Below are 15,025 nucleotides of genomic sequence, written 5' to 3'. Positions count from 1 at the left end.
GGGCGGTGCGCTCGGCGAGCGGGGAGCAGGCCTGGGGCTGTGCGCGTCTCCGGCCCGAGGAGGCTGAGGGGTGCGGGAGAAGCGGTGGCGACGGCAGCCCTGGGGACGGCTGCTCGCCTGCCTCCGGGGCACCTGAAGGGGGGTTGGCGCTGCGGCCTGGGGCGCATCTCGGGTGTGTGTGTGCTTTGATGGTTCGGGGGTGACCCTTGGAAAAAGGGGTCACCGTGCCGGCGGTGGGAGCAGGGACTTCGCCTTCGGCCTCGTTGTTGCCACTGCCAGTTCCACGTAGGAAGAAGGGAGTGCGCGCAAAACGTCCCTCCTGCTCGGCGCCTTCAGTCCCTTCCCCTCTCTTTCCCTCCCGCCGCCCTCACCTGCGGCCTCTCCTTGCTGTTGAGGCCGCCGGCCCCTCCGCGCCGCTGGGCCTGATGCGCCCCGGGGCCGCTCAATGCGCAACACGTGGCTCCACGTGCGGCTTCTTCTGGACTGGGCTCCAGGCTGGCCGGGCATCTGCGAATACGGCAGCGTCTACTTTTTTTTTTGAGACGGAGTCTCGCTCTGTCACCCAGGCTGGAGTTTAGTGGTGCGATCTCGGGTCAGTGCAACCTCCGTCTCCCGGGCTCAAGCGATTCTCCTGCTGCAGCCTCCGGAGTAACCGGGACTACTTGGCGCGCCACCACACCCGGCTAATTTTGTATTTTTAGTAGAGATGGGTTTTCTCCATGTTGGCCCGGCTGGTCTCGAACTCCTGACCTCAGGTGATCCACCTGCCTCGGCCTCCCAAAGTGCTGGGATTACAGGTGTGAGCCACCTCGCCCGGCCTACATTTTTATTTTAGTGATGATGGGAGGAGGAGGACGCCTTCCCTCCCCTTCATTCGCCTTTAATGTCTTTTTGGACACCTTAGGTATGTCAGTTACCATGGCAGAGGGGACTTTGAATTATCCACTGCTGCTTGCATTCATTCAGCAATTTTTCCTTTGGGGGAAAATCTTTGCCTCCCCCATCTGCCAGATTGTTTTCTTTGTTGTTGTTTTTATCCGTAACCCCTTTATCTGCCTGCAGATACACAGTCATCTTACTAGTTCTCTGTGTTGCTCGCTAACCAGTCCCCCAGTTCAGTAAACTGGGGCCCAAAGCCGGCTTACTTGACAGGTAAGTCCACGCTTGTCTTGAAACATTATTATTCTGTTCTCGGTTTCCGAAGTCGTTCTGTTACATAGTAGTAGTTCCTAAAGATCTTTTAAATTGTTTCCTTATGAGGCTGGAAAAAATAAGTGTATAACTTTTGTTTCTTTTTAGAGTTAGCCTTCTCTTTCATTTGCAAACGTTAACTTGTTTGATATTGTGGATAGTGCTGTGCTTTTGACTCTATTGTGGCCTGTATGCATTCAACTTTGAGGCGTGTGTGTGTGTAACCTGATTATGCAGTTTGCTTTCCTTGGTTTGTTTTTCCCCAACTGACTTCGTGCAGAAGTAGATTAGAAACTAAAACCATCTTGTTAGCTTTATGTGCCTCTTTGGCTGTAGTTTTTTCTGTGCTGTAATTAATGTCTCAGGGCACTTTGTAAAATACACTTTCAAATTGCTTTAGTTCTGAAAACGGATAAAGCATACGCTAATGGGCAAGCCTGCCTCAACAGTTGCTGGCCCTAGGGAAAGAGTATAAATGGAGCCCCCCACAACATATTTTAAGTATTTAAAGTTTTAAATCAAGTTTTCAAATTGTAAAATAAAATAGTCTCAAATTTCGCAAATACACTTTCACTGCATCAAAATAGAAAACTACAGGTATGGCTATTATTATTATTATTGAGACAGGGTCTTGCTCTGCCGCCGAGGTGGGAGTGCAGTAGCGTGAACATGGTTCACTGAAACCTGGACCTCCCACTTCAGCCTCCTGATGAGCTAGACCACAGCTGTGAGCCACCAGGCCAGGCTAGCTTTTATTTTTGTAGAAATAGGATCTCACCATGTTGCCCATGCTGGTCTGGAGCTCTTGGGCTCAAGCAGTCCTCTTGCCTGGGCCTCCCACAGTGCTAGCCACCAGCATTACAGGCATAAGCCACCAGCCAAGGCTATTATTTTTATGACTGAATCCTGAAAAGTACCAAAGATAACTGAATGCATTTATTATGGATATCTGATGATGGACTGGTAATCTTTGAATAAGTGATAAAATACTTACATAATTCATAAGTTACTATATATAGTTCATTTTTATTTCAAAAATCATGTTATAATGAAGACTTACTTATTTACTATTGAGAGCCATGATCTAAGGGTTAAAACTGTAATTACTCAAAATGTGTTATACTCAATGTATCAAATTTGGGTTTATATCACAAACATAAAATAGGTGTAAAAAGTATTTTTCTTTAAAAAAATTCTTAAATATTAAAATTATCATAGAATTGTAATTAATGAATAGTTTCCTTAAAAATTTTTAATAACACCGGAATTGCTTATTTTTGAATAATTACCATATTATTAAATATTATAACAATACATTTATTCACTATTTTAGTGTTTGCTTACTGTCTAATGTAGAGTCCATATCGTGTTCACGTAGTTTGTCTAGATCTACATATATATTAATATGGATTGCTTACTACTACAGAATGTTCCTCAGCCACCATGTGCTACTGTTGCAAATACTGTGCACTAATTTGCTAGTATTTCTAGAGTCACAAATTGGAATAAAAAGAGAAGGAAGAAGATGGGCATTCGGCACTGTTAAGAAGTAATATCTTGTCATGCGAGAATCAGCTGTATTCTGCTTTGCAGGGGAAGGATTTGACAATCTCTCTTTTTTCTTACCTAAGCACTTGCTCACATGCTATCTTTGTTTTGAAGCAGAGACTAAAATGTTAGCATTAGCACAATCTGAAACCTTCTCTGTATTCAATTGTGGCTTCACATTCCCCGACTTCTGTAAGCATTTTTTTTTTTTTTTTTTTGGTTATGGAAAATTCGGACACACGTAAAGTAAGCAGAATAGTGTAATTAATTGCAGTCCTCTTCTTTCATAGGCATAGGCAAAGGAAGTTCAGGGACCTGAAGGATAGAGTTATGAGAATGAATAATATGTTCATGGTTGTAGACTTTCTGGGGATAGGGCTGAGTCCTGGATTTTGAGCTAATAGAGATGCCTGTGTGCTCCGTAATAAGAGATAGTGAGAAAGAGATTGCACTATATAGAGCGCATAGCAGGGACCCCTTTTGCCCTGTCCTAATGGTTGTGGTGATTGAAAGGGTATATATGAGTGTATGTTGAACCTTAGGAAACAGAATTAAGTTAATTTAATCCATTCTCAGTCTAGACACCGTGCTTTACTACACTTCTCTAAATAATTAAAATTCTATTTTTTGTGTGTGTTTTGATCCATTTTATTCCCTATCCCTCGCGTTATTTTCTTTACCTGTGCAAATCATCCAATGTTCATATGCCCAGTATTTGTATCCTTCTTTAATAAAGTATCCTCTGGTGTTACACAGATACACACATATCAATAATAGTGCATATAAGCCTTTATTAAGTATACTTTAGATTTTAAATAAAGAATTTCTATTATCTCATTCTGCATTTTTTATGGTTTATATTGTGTTTGAGATGCACCCTATTCTGAGATATAGATCTTCATTATATTCAGCTACTGAATTCAGTTGCATCACTCACCACATTTCATGTTTACCTCCTCACCCACCACACTGACAGAGGCAGTTCGTTTCTTGGTATTAGAAGAAATGCTTCAGTAAATATTTTTATATTCCCTTTGTGCTTTTGAGTTTCTCTAAAGTGTAAAATTAGAAGTGGAACTACTGCGTCATATGGTATTCAAGTTTACATTTTTACCCAATGCTACCAAACGCTTTTTCAAAGTGCAGTTATTTACTTCCCACCAGGAGTACGTACATGATTTCCAATTTCCTTTATTCCCACTGTGACTTGGTAGTATCAGTCTCTTTAGTTTTTGCCAATCTGGTGGATGGTGGAGAGGGGACTGGTTATTGTTTTACTAGCATTCTGATTACCATGGAGGTAGCATTTTCATTTCTTTATTAGCCAGTTGAGTTTTATTTTCTGAATGACCTCTTCTTATTTTCCATTTTTGCTGTTGGGTTGTTGCTTTTTTCTCCTTGATTTGTTCTTCATAATAATTCTTTTTATGTTAATCCTTAGTCTCTTATTCCATTGCAAATGTCTTCCTAGTATGCTGCCTCTCTTTTACAAACAGTGATGCACAAAAAGTTAAAATCTATTACTTTTTATGTTTTGTGCGTTTTGTTTTAAATTCTTTCCTCTTGGAACATCTTAGTGATAGCCTCCTGAATTTTCTGCTAATAGTTTTTAAACATTTACTTTTTACGTTCATGTAGTTAATTTATCTAGACCTTATTTTTTTTATGGCAAAATAGATTTCTAATGTTACTTTTTCCACATGCCAAGTCACTTTTCCCAGACCATTTATTGACCAGTTTACCTTTCCCCTGATTTGCAAAACCATCTGACTCAAATATGAACTTCCAATATATGCTTGAGTGTGTGTTTGAATTCTGTTTTGTTTTATTGATCCATTTGTTTTCCATTCTTAATACTTAACTGTTTATGGTTATTTCTTGTGACTTTGTAATATGTTTTAATATCAAATAAGGTGATTTTTCTTCTCTAATATTTTAAAAGTTATTTTAGTATTGGAGCAGCATTATTCCTCCATACATATTTTAAAAGAATTAGCCAAATCTCTCAAATTATTATTTTGTGGTTTTTACTGGAATTGCTTTAGAGTTTAGAAATTCAGATGTTTATTTTAGTGAAGCATTGATGGTTTTATAATGTTAAGTCCTTCCATTAATGAATAGGAACAACTCCATGTATTCATATCTCTTGTTAAGATCTTTTTGTTAGATTTATTCATTTTATCTATATTAAAAAATTTAATTGATTATTGCTAATATAAAAAGGAACACTGTAGATATTTATGCTGAGCCTTGCTAGAATCTCTCAAAGGTCCGCTGATTAACAGCATTCCTCTTTCTTCCTGGGTCCTGACAGAGTAGGAAAAGAAACGTAACCTTCATTAGTCCTATATTGGCTAGGTTCATGGGTGTGAGTTTAGGTTGTTGGCCTAGTGAATTTGCTAATACTGAGCTCCAGAATTAATCAGACTTACTGCCCGAGGCACTGCAAGGTAATTGAGTTAGACCTTTCCAGCCCTGCATTTTTCACCTTCCACCCTGGAAGAGAAAGCTTACTGTATTGACTCCAGAGAAAAAGGACAGAGCAAAATGTTGACTTTCTCACAGGGGCAGAGCTTCCAGAAGGAACAAAACTGAAAACAACATGAAACTTCTCTTTCAGTTTTCATGTAAACAAAAGGGTGGAGCTGAGCTGAGCCTGGCTCATTTTCCTTCCCAAATTTACCAAATACTTCCAGCTCCTCAGTGGTGATGTAAATTAAAGGAATAGAGAGAGGCCCATGGTGTACTCAGCCTTTCTCACGGAAGCTAGGAGTAGGGAAAAGGTATTCCTCTAACATTTCCTAGCTTTTTGTTCACTTAATTATTAACCTGTTTTTTGGAGGAGATTTATCTGGATGGTTCTTTTCCTTTCTTCACGAGGCCGTTACCTTCTTTTGGGTATTCTCTTTGGATTGTGGAAGAACTTTAGATGTTGACCCTGGAAGAAGATTCTACTTTGGGTTAGAACAGAAAATTAAAATCTAATGCCACTCTATATCTGAGGCAGAAATGTCATTGTTTATTTTACTTCCCATTCTAAATTATCTCTAGATATATGGTAGAGCCTTTGATGTACTATACTGAACAAAGGTATTTGGCAATACATAAAGATGTTTCAGCAGTAAAATGCCAACAAATTTGAATATAAAGATTTTCTGTTTTGAACATCTCAGGGAACATTAAGGTTGCAAGATTAAAACCCTTTACAAGTTAAAGACCAAGGACTGAAAGATTTAAATGTCCAGAATCCTTTTTTTGTGCTTCTGAATTTAAAAGTCTAAAGGCCAAAATTTTTAAGTTAAAGTCCCAAATACACATTCTCAACAAATCTCATTATGTTCAAGTGCAGTCAGATTCTTTGGTGGAGTTGGAGTTCTTTCATCAGCTGTAGCTTCAGCTGTCTTCCATGGACAGGAAGTACCAGTTATACGTTCTCAGAAACTGTTTGTTCAATGCCAGAGTTCTTTCGTTAAATCCTATGCTCATGGATTGAGAAAATCAATAGATTATTTTAAGTTCTGGGCTATATGTGCAAGATGTGCAGGTTTGTTGCATAGGAAAATGTGTGTCATGGTGGTTTGCTGCACCTATCAACCTATAAGTATTAAACTCAGCATGCATTAGCTATTTCTCCTGATGCTGTCCCTCCTGCCGCCCCACCAGGCCCCAGTGTGTTTTGTTCCCTTCCCTGTATCCATGTGTTCTCATTGAACAAGAGTTTCTAATTTTAAGGTTGTCCAACTTTTCAGTTGTCTTTTATGGTTAGAGCTTTTTATAATCTTACTTATTGCTTATTGCATGGTCATGAAGATGTTCTAATATATTATGTTCTAGAAACTTAATTGTTCTCAATTTTCATTCCACCTGGAAATGGTGTTTGCATATGGTATGAGATGGTTGGTATGAAGTAGTGAGGTTTTGCTGTATTTCTTATGAACATCCAGTTGAACAGTATAGATTAATTGAAAAGATTATCTTACCCTTTCCTTACTGCTTTGTGTTCTACTTTGATCATAAATCAAGTCATGTGTATAGGTCTGTTTCTGGATTCTCTTTTCAGTACCATCTGTGTTGGACTTTTATGGTAAATCCAATAGTAATATAGTTTTATTAGCTTTCTTTTGTTTGTGTGGTAGCTATCTTTTCTTTTTATTTGCAACTGTTTTATAGCCCTTTATTTAAGGTATATCTCTTAAAATATACTATTTTTGGACAGCATATAGTTTTAAAAATGATTAACCTACCTGACAATCCAATTTTTTTCTTTTTAATTTTTGTGGGTACATAGTAGGTATCAATGGAGTACGTAAGATGTTTTGATGCAGGCATGCAATGTTAAATGAGTACATTATGGAGAATGGGGTATCCATCCCTCAAGCATTCATCCTTTGAGGACAATCTGACCTTTGAGGACAATCTGACTTTTAATTGGAGTTGTAGGGGAGGCAAAACTTTATCTCTTCCCTTTTAGGGTTAATTTGACATAGACAGATAAACTGGAGAAAAACACACACATTTCTTTTAATACAAGTTTTACATGCTACAGGATCCCTCATAAGAACATGAAGACCCAAAGAAGTAGGTAGTTAGGGTCAGTTATATACTGAATTGGACAAAGAATAGTAAGTTGTGAAATAAGGCAAAGAGGCTTTAGGCTAGGGTAGTTAATTGGGTGGAGAGATGACTAGGAAGATAAGAGTGGGTTTAACAAAGTTTGGTTGTACAGATTTTCTTGATTTTTAACTTCTCCTCCTTGATTATAAGATTACTTCCCTTTTGGTATAGGGAGGACATCTTTCACATGGGAATTTCATTTCCTGCTTTTAGGAAACAGAATGAAGGTGGGAGTGATCTTGTACCTGCTGTTTTTTGTTAAGTGCCCTTAATTTCAAATAGTCAATATGTCAGAGCAGCATATTGGGAGGGTGACATGTTCTTACTTTTTCAGAGTATTATATTTTACTTTCAATGTAATTACTGATATGTAACTTTTAATCTATCACCTTACTTTGTGTTTTCTGTTTTTCTCTTTTGTTCTGGGTCTCTTTCTCTTTCTCTCTCTCTGGATTGATTAAAATGAAAACATTACAGCCTCCCTCCCCCACTTAGTAGTTATGTATTCTTTCACTACTCATTTAGTGGTTACCTTAGAAATGATGACATGCATTCTTTTTGTTTTAGAGACAGTCTCCCTCTCTTGCCTAGGCTAGAGTACAGTGTTGTAGTCATAGCTCACTGTAACCTTCAACTTCTAGGCTCAAGCAATTTCTCACCCCAGCCTCCAGAGTAGCTGGGATTACAGGCACACACGACCATACCCAGCTAATTAAAAAAAAATTTTTTTGTAGACATGGAGTTTTGTAACATACAATATTTTAAAAAAACATTTCCATAATTATTAAAATGAGATGGTAAAAAACATAATCATCAGACTTTATTATTTATAAATGAATAATGCTATCAGGCACATGGTTCCTCTCAGAATAACCTTTAGTACTTTGTTCCAAAAAAGACAGGCAAATAATTATGCATATTCTACAAAACAAAATAGGGATACAGAGCTTTGAGGATGACTACAGCAATGATTTGCATTTTCTTGACCAAAATAATGTTAATTCCTTAGGTGTTCATGGCAGGGAGAATCAATGACCTTTATCTTCGATCTTTGTCAGAAACACACAAGATAGGATTGTTTGAAGTGATTTAATCTATTTTTGGTCCTGTTTTCATAAGCATGGAATCTCTCTTTAGAACCTGGTGGATACTTTCTATTAGCCGTATTGCAATATATTAATTTGTGGCAGTTATTTGTATTTGCACCCCATGGTCTTTAAGGACCCAGATAACTTTGGGAAAGTGAGGTCCTCACCTTAATTTCAGCATTCAACTGGAAACTGGGGGTTCTTTCTTTCCTGAACACTCTTGTGAACATATGAAATGTATTTGAGTTACCTTTTCCTCACTCCTTTCCTTGCATATTTTGATCCTGTTCATTGTTAGTATATCTGCATATTCCTCCTTTCTTGAATATTAATAGCTCAAATTTCATTTACACATTAATTCAAGAGCTGTTTGTTTTTTTTTTTCCTTGTTCTCAAAGGTGGAACAAGTATAGCAGGGAATCACTGGAAAGGGAGATCCAGGTTATTCTTTTACTAACTAGCTTTGTGACCTTTTGGCAGGATATTTGACATTAATTTAAGTAATCTATAAAAAGGAAGAGCTTGACTAAATGATCTTCAGGCTTCTCTCTAGAAACTTCTTTGATCATATTCAAATGTGTAATTTAATAAACAGGTAAGTGTTTAGTGAGGAAGTTAATATTCCCTTTAGTATAAATAACAAATGCATATTTATGTGTGTAAGATATTTAAACTGTTAAACACATGAAACAGATCGTGAGATACAGAAAATATATGTTTTCTTTTATAGGTGTTTATTTTGTCTTGCCTTTTTTTTTTTTTTTTAAATGAAGTCAAAATGCCAATAAGACCAGATCTCCAGGTATGTAGTCCTAGACAAAAGTAAGTATTTTCATTCTGAAAATCACTTTTTGTTTACTTATAGGTATTCAGTGCTATGTTTTTAACAATGACAAAGCTTACATTTTTTTATGAAATGGTCAAGAATAAAGTGTCCTTTCATGTATTCAGTAGATGTTTGCAAAAGCTATATTAATATTTATGAAGTATTAAAAATGCTGATTCTTTATACCTACCTTTTACATTGAAAAGAATTATGCACTGATTCATGCATAATTTATGCTTGGATATTTTTGTATTAAGTTTTAGAGATTAAGATATTGTGTATTTAGGTAAAGTGTAAGCGTTAATAATCTATTCAACATGTATGCAGTTCACAGCCAAACCTGTTTAGTGATCAGGTTGTAGTATGAACTTTTGTTATTAATGAAGTTGTACTTTAATAGCAAGGATGGCAGATTTTATTAATGTTATAAATATTATATAACAGTAATGCTTAATTTATGTTAGTTGGCATAATTTCTAAAAGGTGCTTTTGCCTGTCTTTATGTATTTTTTTTCTTTACTATTTAAACCCTGTTAAGAGATTAGTAGTCAGGTATGCTAGGCTTTTATTCTTGCTTTAAGTATTCGTTACTTATAAGTTTTTTTGCTTTTTTCATCAAGTTTCTGTTGAGGTTGACATAAAGATGACCTTAGTAATAAAAGATATGAATTGGAAATATTAGTAAAATATCTTTTTCTAATCTTCTTATCAAAGAAATGTAATTTCTAATTCAGTTGTTCCAAATTTAATAGTGGCCATATTTTTAAAAAATAAGTGAATTAATGTTTTATGAGTTCATTTGAGAGTTTTCATGTGAAAACAGTTCTCAGATTACTAGATTGCATAAGGTAATTAATTTTGGTTTTGATACAGTATGTGCTGTTAAATATATTTCTCTAGCAGTTGGAAAAATGCATTGATGATGCTTTAAGAAAAAATGATTTCAAACCTTTGAAAACACTTTTGCAAACTGATATTTGTGAAGATGTGAAGATTAAATGCAGCAAACAGTTTTTCCACAAGGTGGACAACCTTATATGCAGGGTAAATATTCATTTTTGCTGAATGGTGGTTACAATTATTAGATAGAACTCTAGTTTTAGAAGGAAGTACTCCATTAGAAAAAAAATGAATAGGCTTGGGCAAGCTCAGTTATAATTATATAAATAAATGCTTATTTCACCATTTGCTTATTATTATTTGTTTGTTTGAGGAATCTCAACACATTGGAATGTCATTTCCCAAATAAAATATACAAAAATATGTGTTCACAAGGGCTTTACTATTAACTGTGGCTGAAACTGGGGAAAAAATACTTTAGCTCTTTGAGGTTTAAACAAGTTGATGGATTTTTTAAAAAAACCTATCAGTGTATACTTGATGTTACATAGACAATGCCTACTTCTGTCAAAACTAAAACATAGAAAAATCACCCCAAACTTTGAATTTAATCATATTTAAGGCATTTTCATACATGAGAAAAGGTGATTATTGATAATCCCCTCACCCCAGTATCTGAGATTCATTATGAATCCAAGAAATGGAACAAAAATTTGTTTGTTAGTTAAATACATGGAGCTTTTTAGAATGGAAAGTCACTGATTCATTGTATCATAGTATAAAGTTTCTTGGATTTATACAGATTTCCATTTTTGTCCTGAGTTTGTCATTCCCTGACTGTATGGCTTTGGGCAGGTTGCATTCTTAAACCAGATTTTCATCTGTTGCAATATAGAGATGATTAAAATGACCATCTTTCAGGATTTGTGAAGATTAAAATATGTGTGTAACGCTCCTTGTACAATGTCTATTTCATACTGTTTTGTGTTTACAGAAATTTTAATGTATACGTTTTATTTCAGGAACTTAATAAAGAGGATATCCACAATGTTTCAGCCATTTTGGTTTCTGTTGGAAGATGTGGCAAAAATATCAGTGTATTGGGGCAAGCTGGACTTCTAACGATGATAAAACAAGGACTGATACAAAAGATAAGTATAGAATATGTAACATATTCATGTGAATGAAATATTACAAAAGATATGCTTTCTAGTAAGAAATTATCCAAATTGTTGAAAATAAATTTAGGAACTTTATGTACAATTTTGGGAATAAAACATTTCTATAACTTGTGATATATGTTACAAATATAAAGATCACAAGAAAACTGTACAAAGACAGACTCCTTGATAATCATGTGAGTTTAAGCTCCCTAAGGCCTTTACTTGCTTTATTGTCTCTTTAACTCTTCTTATTATCTAACTTCATTTTTTGTTTTTATATTGTCTGTCTCCCATGCTAGAATGTAGGATATTGATTTTTGTCTTTTGTTCATTTCTACATTATTGGCACCTAGAATAGTATCTGAGATGTATGTACTCAAATATCTGAATAAGGAAAATAATATGAAAACTTTTCATATAGTAACAATATCAAAATGGTCTAAATTGTGATGATAATTTACTTGCTTCTATTACGATAAATGTACCCTAGCTAGGAATTTGAAGGGGAAATAAGGATCTTCTACATGGAATCAAAATTAACTTCATCTATTCCCATTTTAAACAATGGGAAAAGATAGTTTAAAAAACAAACAAGGAGAATCTTTAAAAACATGTATTTATTTTGATACAACACTAAAATTTTAATTTTGATGTGTCTTTATTCCTAGGTTTACTGTTTATGCAAAGATAGATAAGTACATTCTTAAAATTATTAAAATGGAACTCAAAGTAATAAGTTCATTCCTTTTTTTACATGGTTGCCTGGTTTGAAAAATCCAAGGAGATTATTCAGAGTCAAGGAAATTCAAAAGATGAAGCTGTTCTAAATATGATAGAAGACTTAGTTGATCTTCTGCTGGTAAAAATCACATTGATTACACTGATGTTTATAAAACGTGTTTATTTAAAAAACAATTTGTGTTCTCTGTGCCCTGAGCCTAAAAGTCACTAACAGATTGGTTGGTGACTTGGTTGGATTGGTCTGTTCAGATTGTATAAAACATTTATTCTGGTAAATATAATTAAATGGTTAGTTAATAAAAAGTAATTATGCTATGAGTTAAAATGTAATCTGTCATTTCAATACCATTTGTAATGGTTTATAATATTGTAATGGTTTGTAATATATAGTAACTTGTAAATTAAATATTATTCACTTTTTTTCAGGTCATACATGATGTCAGTGATGAAGGTATAATAAACACTTATTTTCTATTGGAACAATAAATTACTGTTAAGAGTTTTAGTATAATTTTACAATTCCCATTGTATTGTCCTAGTATTAAGAACTCATTATCTGATTCAAGGATCAACAAACTTTTACTGTAAAGGGCCAGATAATAAATATTTTAGACTTTGTAGTCCAAGAGAAAAACAATTAAGAATATTATGTAGGTACTTGTATAACAAGAAAGAAAAACAACTGTCTACAGATAATTTATTGATGCCATTGAAAATATAATAGTTGTACAATTTTTTGTAATATAAGTCTACTAATGAAACTTGCATTCTTTTTGTGAGAGAATAACATTTCATTTAATTAGGGTTCAGAGTTAGTGTTCTGTTTTCAAAATTGATTGTAAATGTTCATTTGTTAATCCCAATCTATAATGAGGTTTTATGTATGTCACATTAGAAAATGGCTTTTCATGCAGATAATGCCAAATACTGATATCAGTGCATAAGCATGCTTTTAATTGAGCGTGTTCATCACTTGAAAGGCATTAATAGAATTGTTAGGTTCTTAACATTTGCATTTTAGAATGTCATTGCATTGCAAATTAATCACTTCCAATTGAAGGTTTTGTGGAAGCTTCCCAGTTGCACAATTAAATGGATTTTGAAATGTGGAAATTTCCTTTGTACTTAGAACAAAGCCCAAAACCACTGCTAGACCTGTAGTTGGAGTTTGGAAAAAATATATTCCCTGCAAATTTGTGTGGAAATGGAGATGTTGCTTCCTGTTTTAACTTTTGACAGTCTGTGAAGTGTATAAAGCAGCATAGCATTACTTGCCTTTCAGATCACCTTAGTTATCAGAATGATTTCACTGCAGTGTTAAGTTCATGATGGAAGCATTATTTTGTCTTGTAATTTTGTGCCCAATTCATTTAGAAACATTGTCAACTCTGCAGCCAGTGCTAATTACCAAAGCCATTCAGTATTCAGCAATAAAGGTTGAGGACAGCTCTTGTTCAGAAAAATTTCAGTCTTGGTGCTGGATATCAAAAAGTCACAATAAAACCCCGCTGCCATTGGACTGCTGTGTGGTAGGGAAAGTCAGAATACTCAGCTTCTGCTTCTGACAAAAATTCAAATAACTGACCATGGGTAAACTGACGAGAGTGAATGATGTTCACCTTTGACACTGCTGTTTTAATAAAACATGATAGATTCAAATAGTTTTCACAGAGCACTTGCTGGTGGGTAATACAGTCACGGTAAAACAGGCAGTGAGTTGCATTTAGTTTGTGGGCCATAGTTTGCCAACCTTTGATCTAATGAAACAAATTTTCAATAGTAAATTGAGAATACAGAATATGTTCCTACTCATTCTTTGACTTGTGGCCTGCTTGTGCCAAGCAATCAGGTCCAAGTTATTTTAGCTCTGTGTTGATTGAAGAAGACTTACCTAGGATTGGTCAGTGAGGCTGGTGAATTATTTATAAATAAAGGTACTTGCTGTCTTCAGAGCCAAAAAGTTTTAAACAGATTGCCATTGATTTAAATAATCCTACCTCTTCATTGATTGTTTTTGCTACATAACAATGTAGTCTAAATTTTTAAGATTTTAGGGAAAAAATGATCCTAAAGCACCAGCAATTGTAAAGTGATCCACCTGATTTTTAAAGTAAATAATTGTATCTTTTCATCTGAGTACTTTTTTCTTTTTATGCTGTCACTTTGGAAAATTGTACATTTGTTGTTACAGTATTTCCATTGTTTAAAGTTATTTTTAAAATTTGCATTATGAAACAGCATGTACACATTCCTCTGAATATACTTAGTATTGATAAAGCCTCATCTTTCAAAAATGTGTTAACCTAAAAGTGGCTCACATCATTTGCAACTTCATTGGGGTTAAGATGTGTTGGTCTTTATGGGTATAAAAATTTTTGATGTATAAATAAAAATTAATGAGGTCAGTTTTGGTAAAAGCCTTAGAATTGAAGTTTTCAATTTTGAACTATATTTACTTAACTTAAAAATAAATAAATAAATACCTCCTTATGTGCCTGCAGTTAGAAACTAGATCTAGAGTTGTCGCTTGACAGTGTTAAAATCAGTCACATTTGTTGAGTGGTGTTTTTTGCAAGGCCAAATAGAATTAGGACTTAATTTCATTCTTTCTCATCCTTCTTCTGGTGGGCCTTCTTCTGAACTGCAGTAATATATCCTTTCCACTAACTCTTTATTTATTTTTATTTTTTGAGACAGGGTCTCACTCTCACCCAGGCTGGAGTACAGTTGCATGATCACAGATCACTGCAGCTTTGACCTCCCGGGCTCATGTGATTCTCCCACCTCAGCCTCCCATGTAGCTGGGATTACAGGTGCCTGGCTAATTTTTGTACAGACAGGATTTTGCCATGTTGCCCAGGCTGGTCTCAAACTCCTGGGCTCAAGCAGTCTACCTATCTGGGCCTTCCAAAGTGCTAGGATTATAGGCCTGAGTTACCATGCCTGGCCCCTTTCCACTAACTTTTATAAGAAAAGACTGACAGTTAAGAGGATTTGAAATGAACATTTACCAA

The 15,025-nt window shown here is 35.2% G+C and overlaps 1 protein-coding gene across 1 annotated transcript in view; it reads left to right on the top strand.

Moving 5' to 3' along the window:
* Window positions 1-166: 166 nt before the first annotated feature.
* Window positions 167-15,025, top strand: part of SYCP2 (synaptonemal complex protein 2) — a 67,639-nt gene continuing 52,780 nt past the window's right edge. The window contains exons 1-6 of the mRNA XM_054467160.2: window positions 167-1,152; window positions 9,172-9,243; window positions 10,168-10,311; window positions 11,130-11,258; window positions 12,025-12,129; window positions 12,438-12,462. Coding sequence (XP_054323135.1) covers window positions 9,220-9,243; window positions 10,168-10,311; window positions 11,130-11,258; window positions 12,025-12,129; window positions 12,438-12,462 — 427 coding nt within the window. The 5' untranslated portion in view covers window positions 167-1,152; window positions 9,172-9,219. The remainder of the gene's footprint in view (window positions 1,153-9,171; window positions 9,244-10,167; window positions 10,312-11,129; window positions 11,259-12,024; window positions 12,130-12,437; window positions 12,463-15,025) is intronic.

Source organism: Pongo pygmaeus, chromosome 21, assembly GCF_028885625.2.
Source record: "Pongo pygmaeus isolate AG05252 chromosome 21, NHGRI_mPonPyg2-v2.0_pri, whole genome shotgun sequence".
Taxonomy (NCBI): Eukaryota; Metazoa; Chordata; class Mammalia; order Primates; family Hominidae; genus Pongo; species Pongo pygmaeus.
This window is presented reverse-complemented; position numbering and strand designations above follow the sequence as displayed.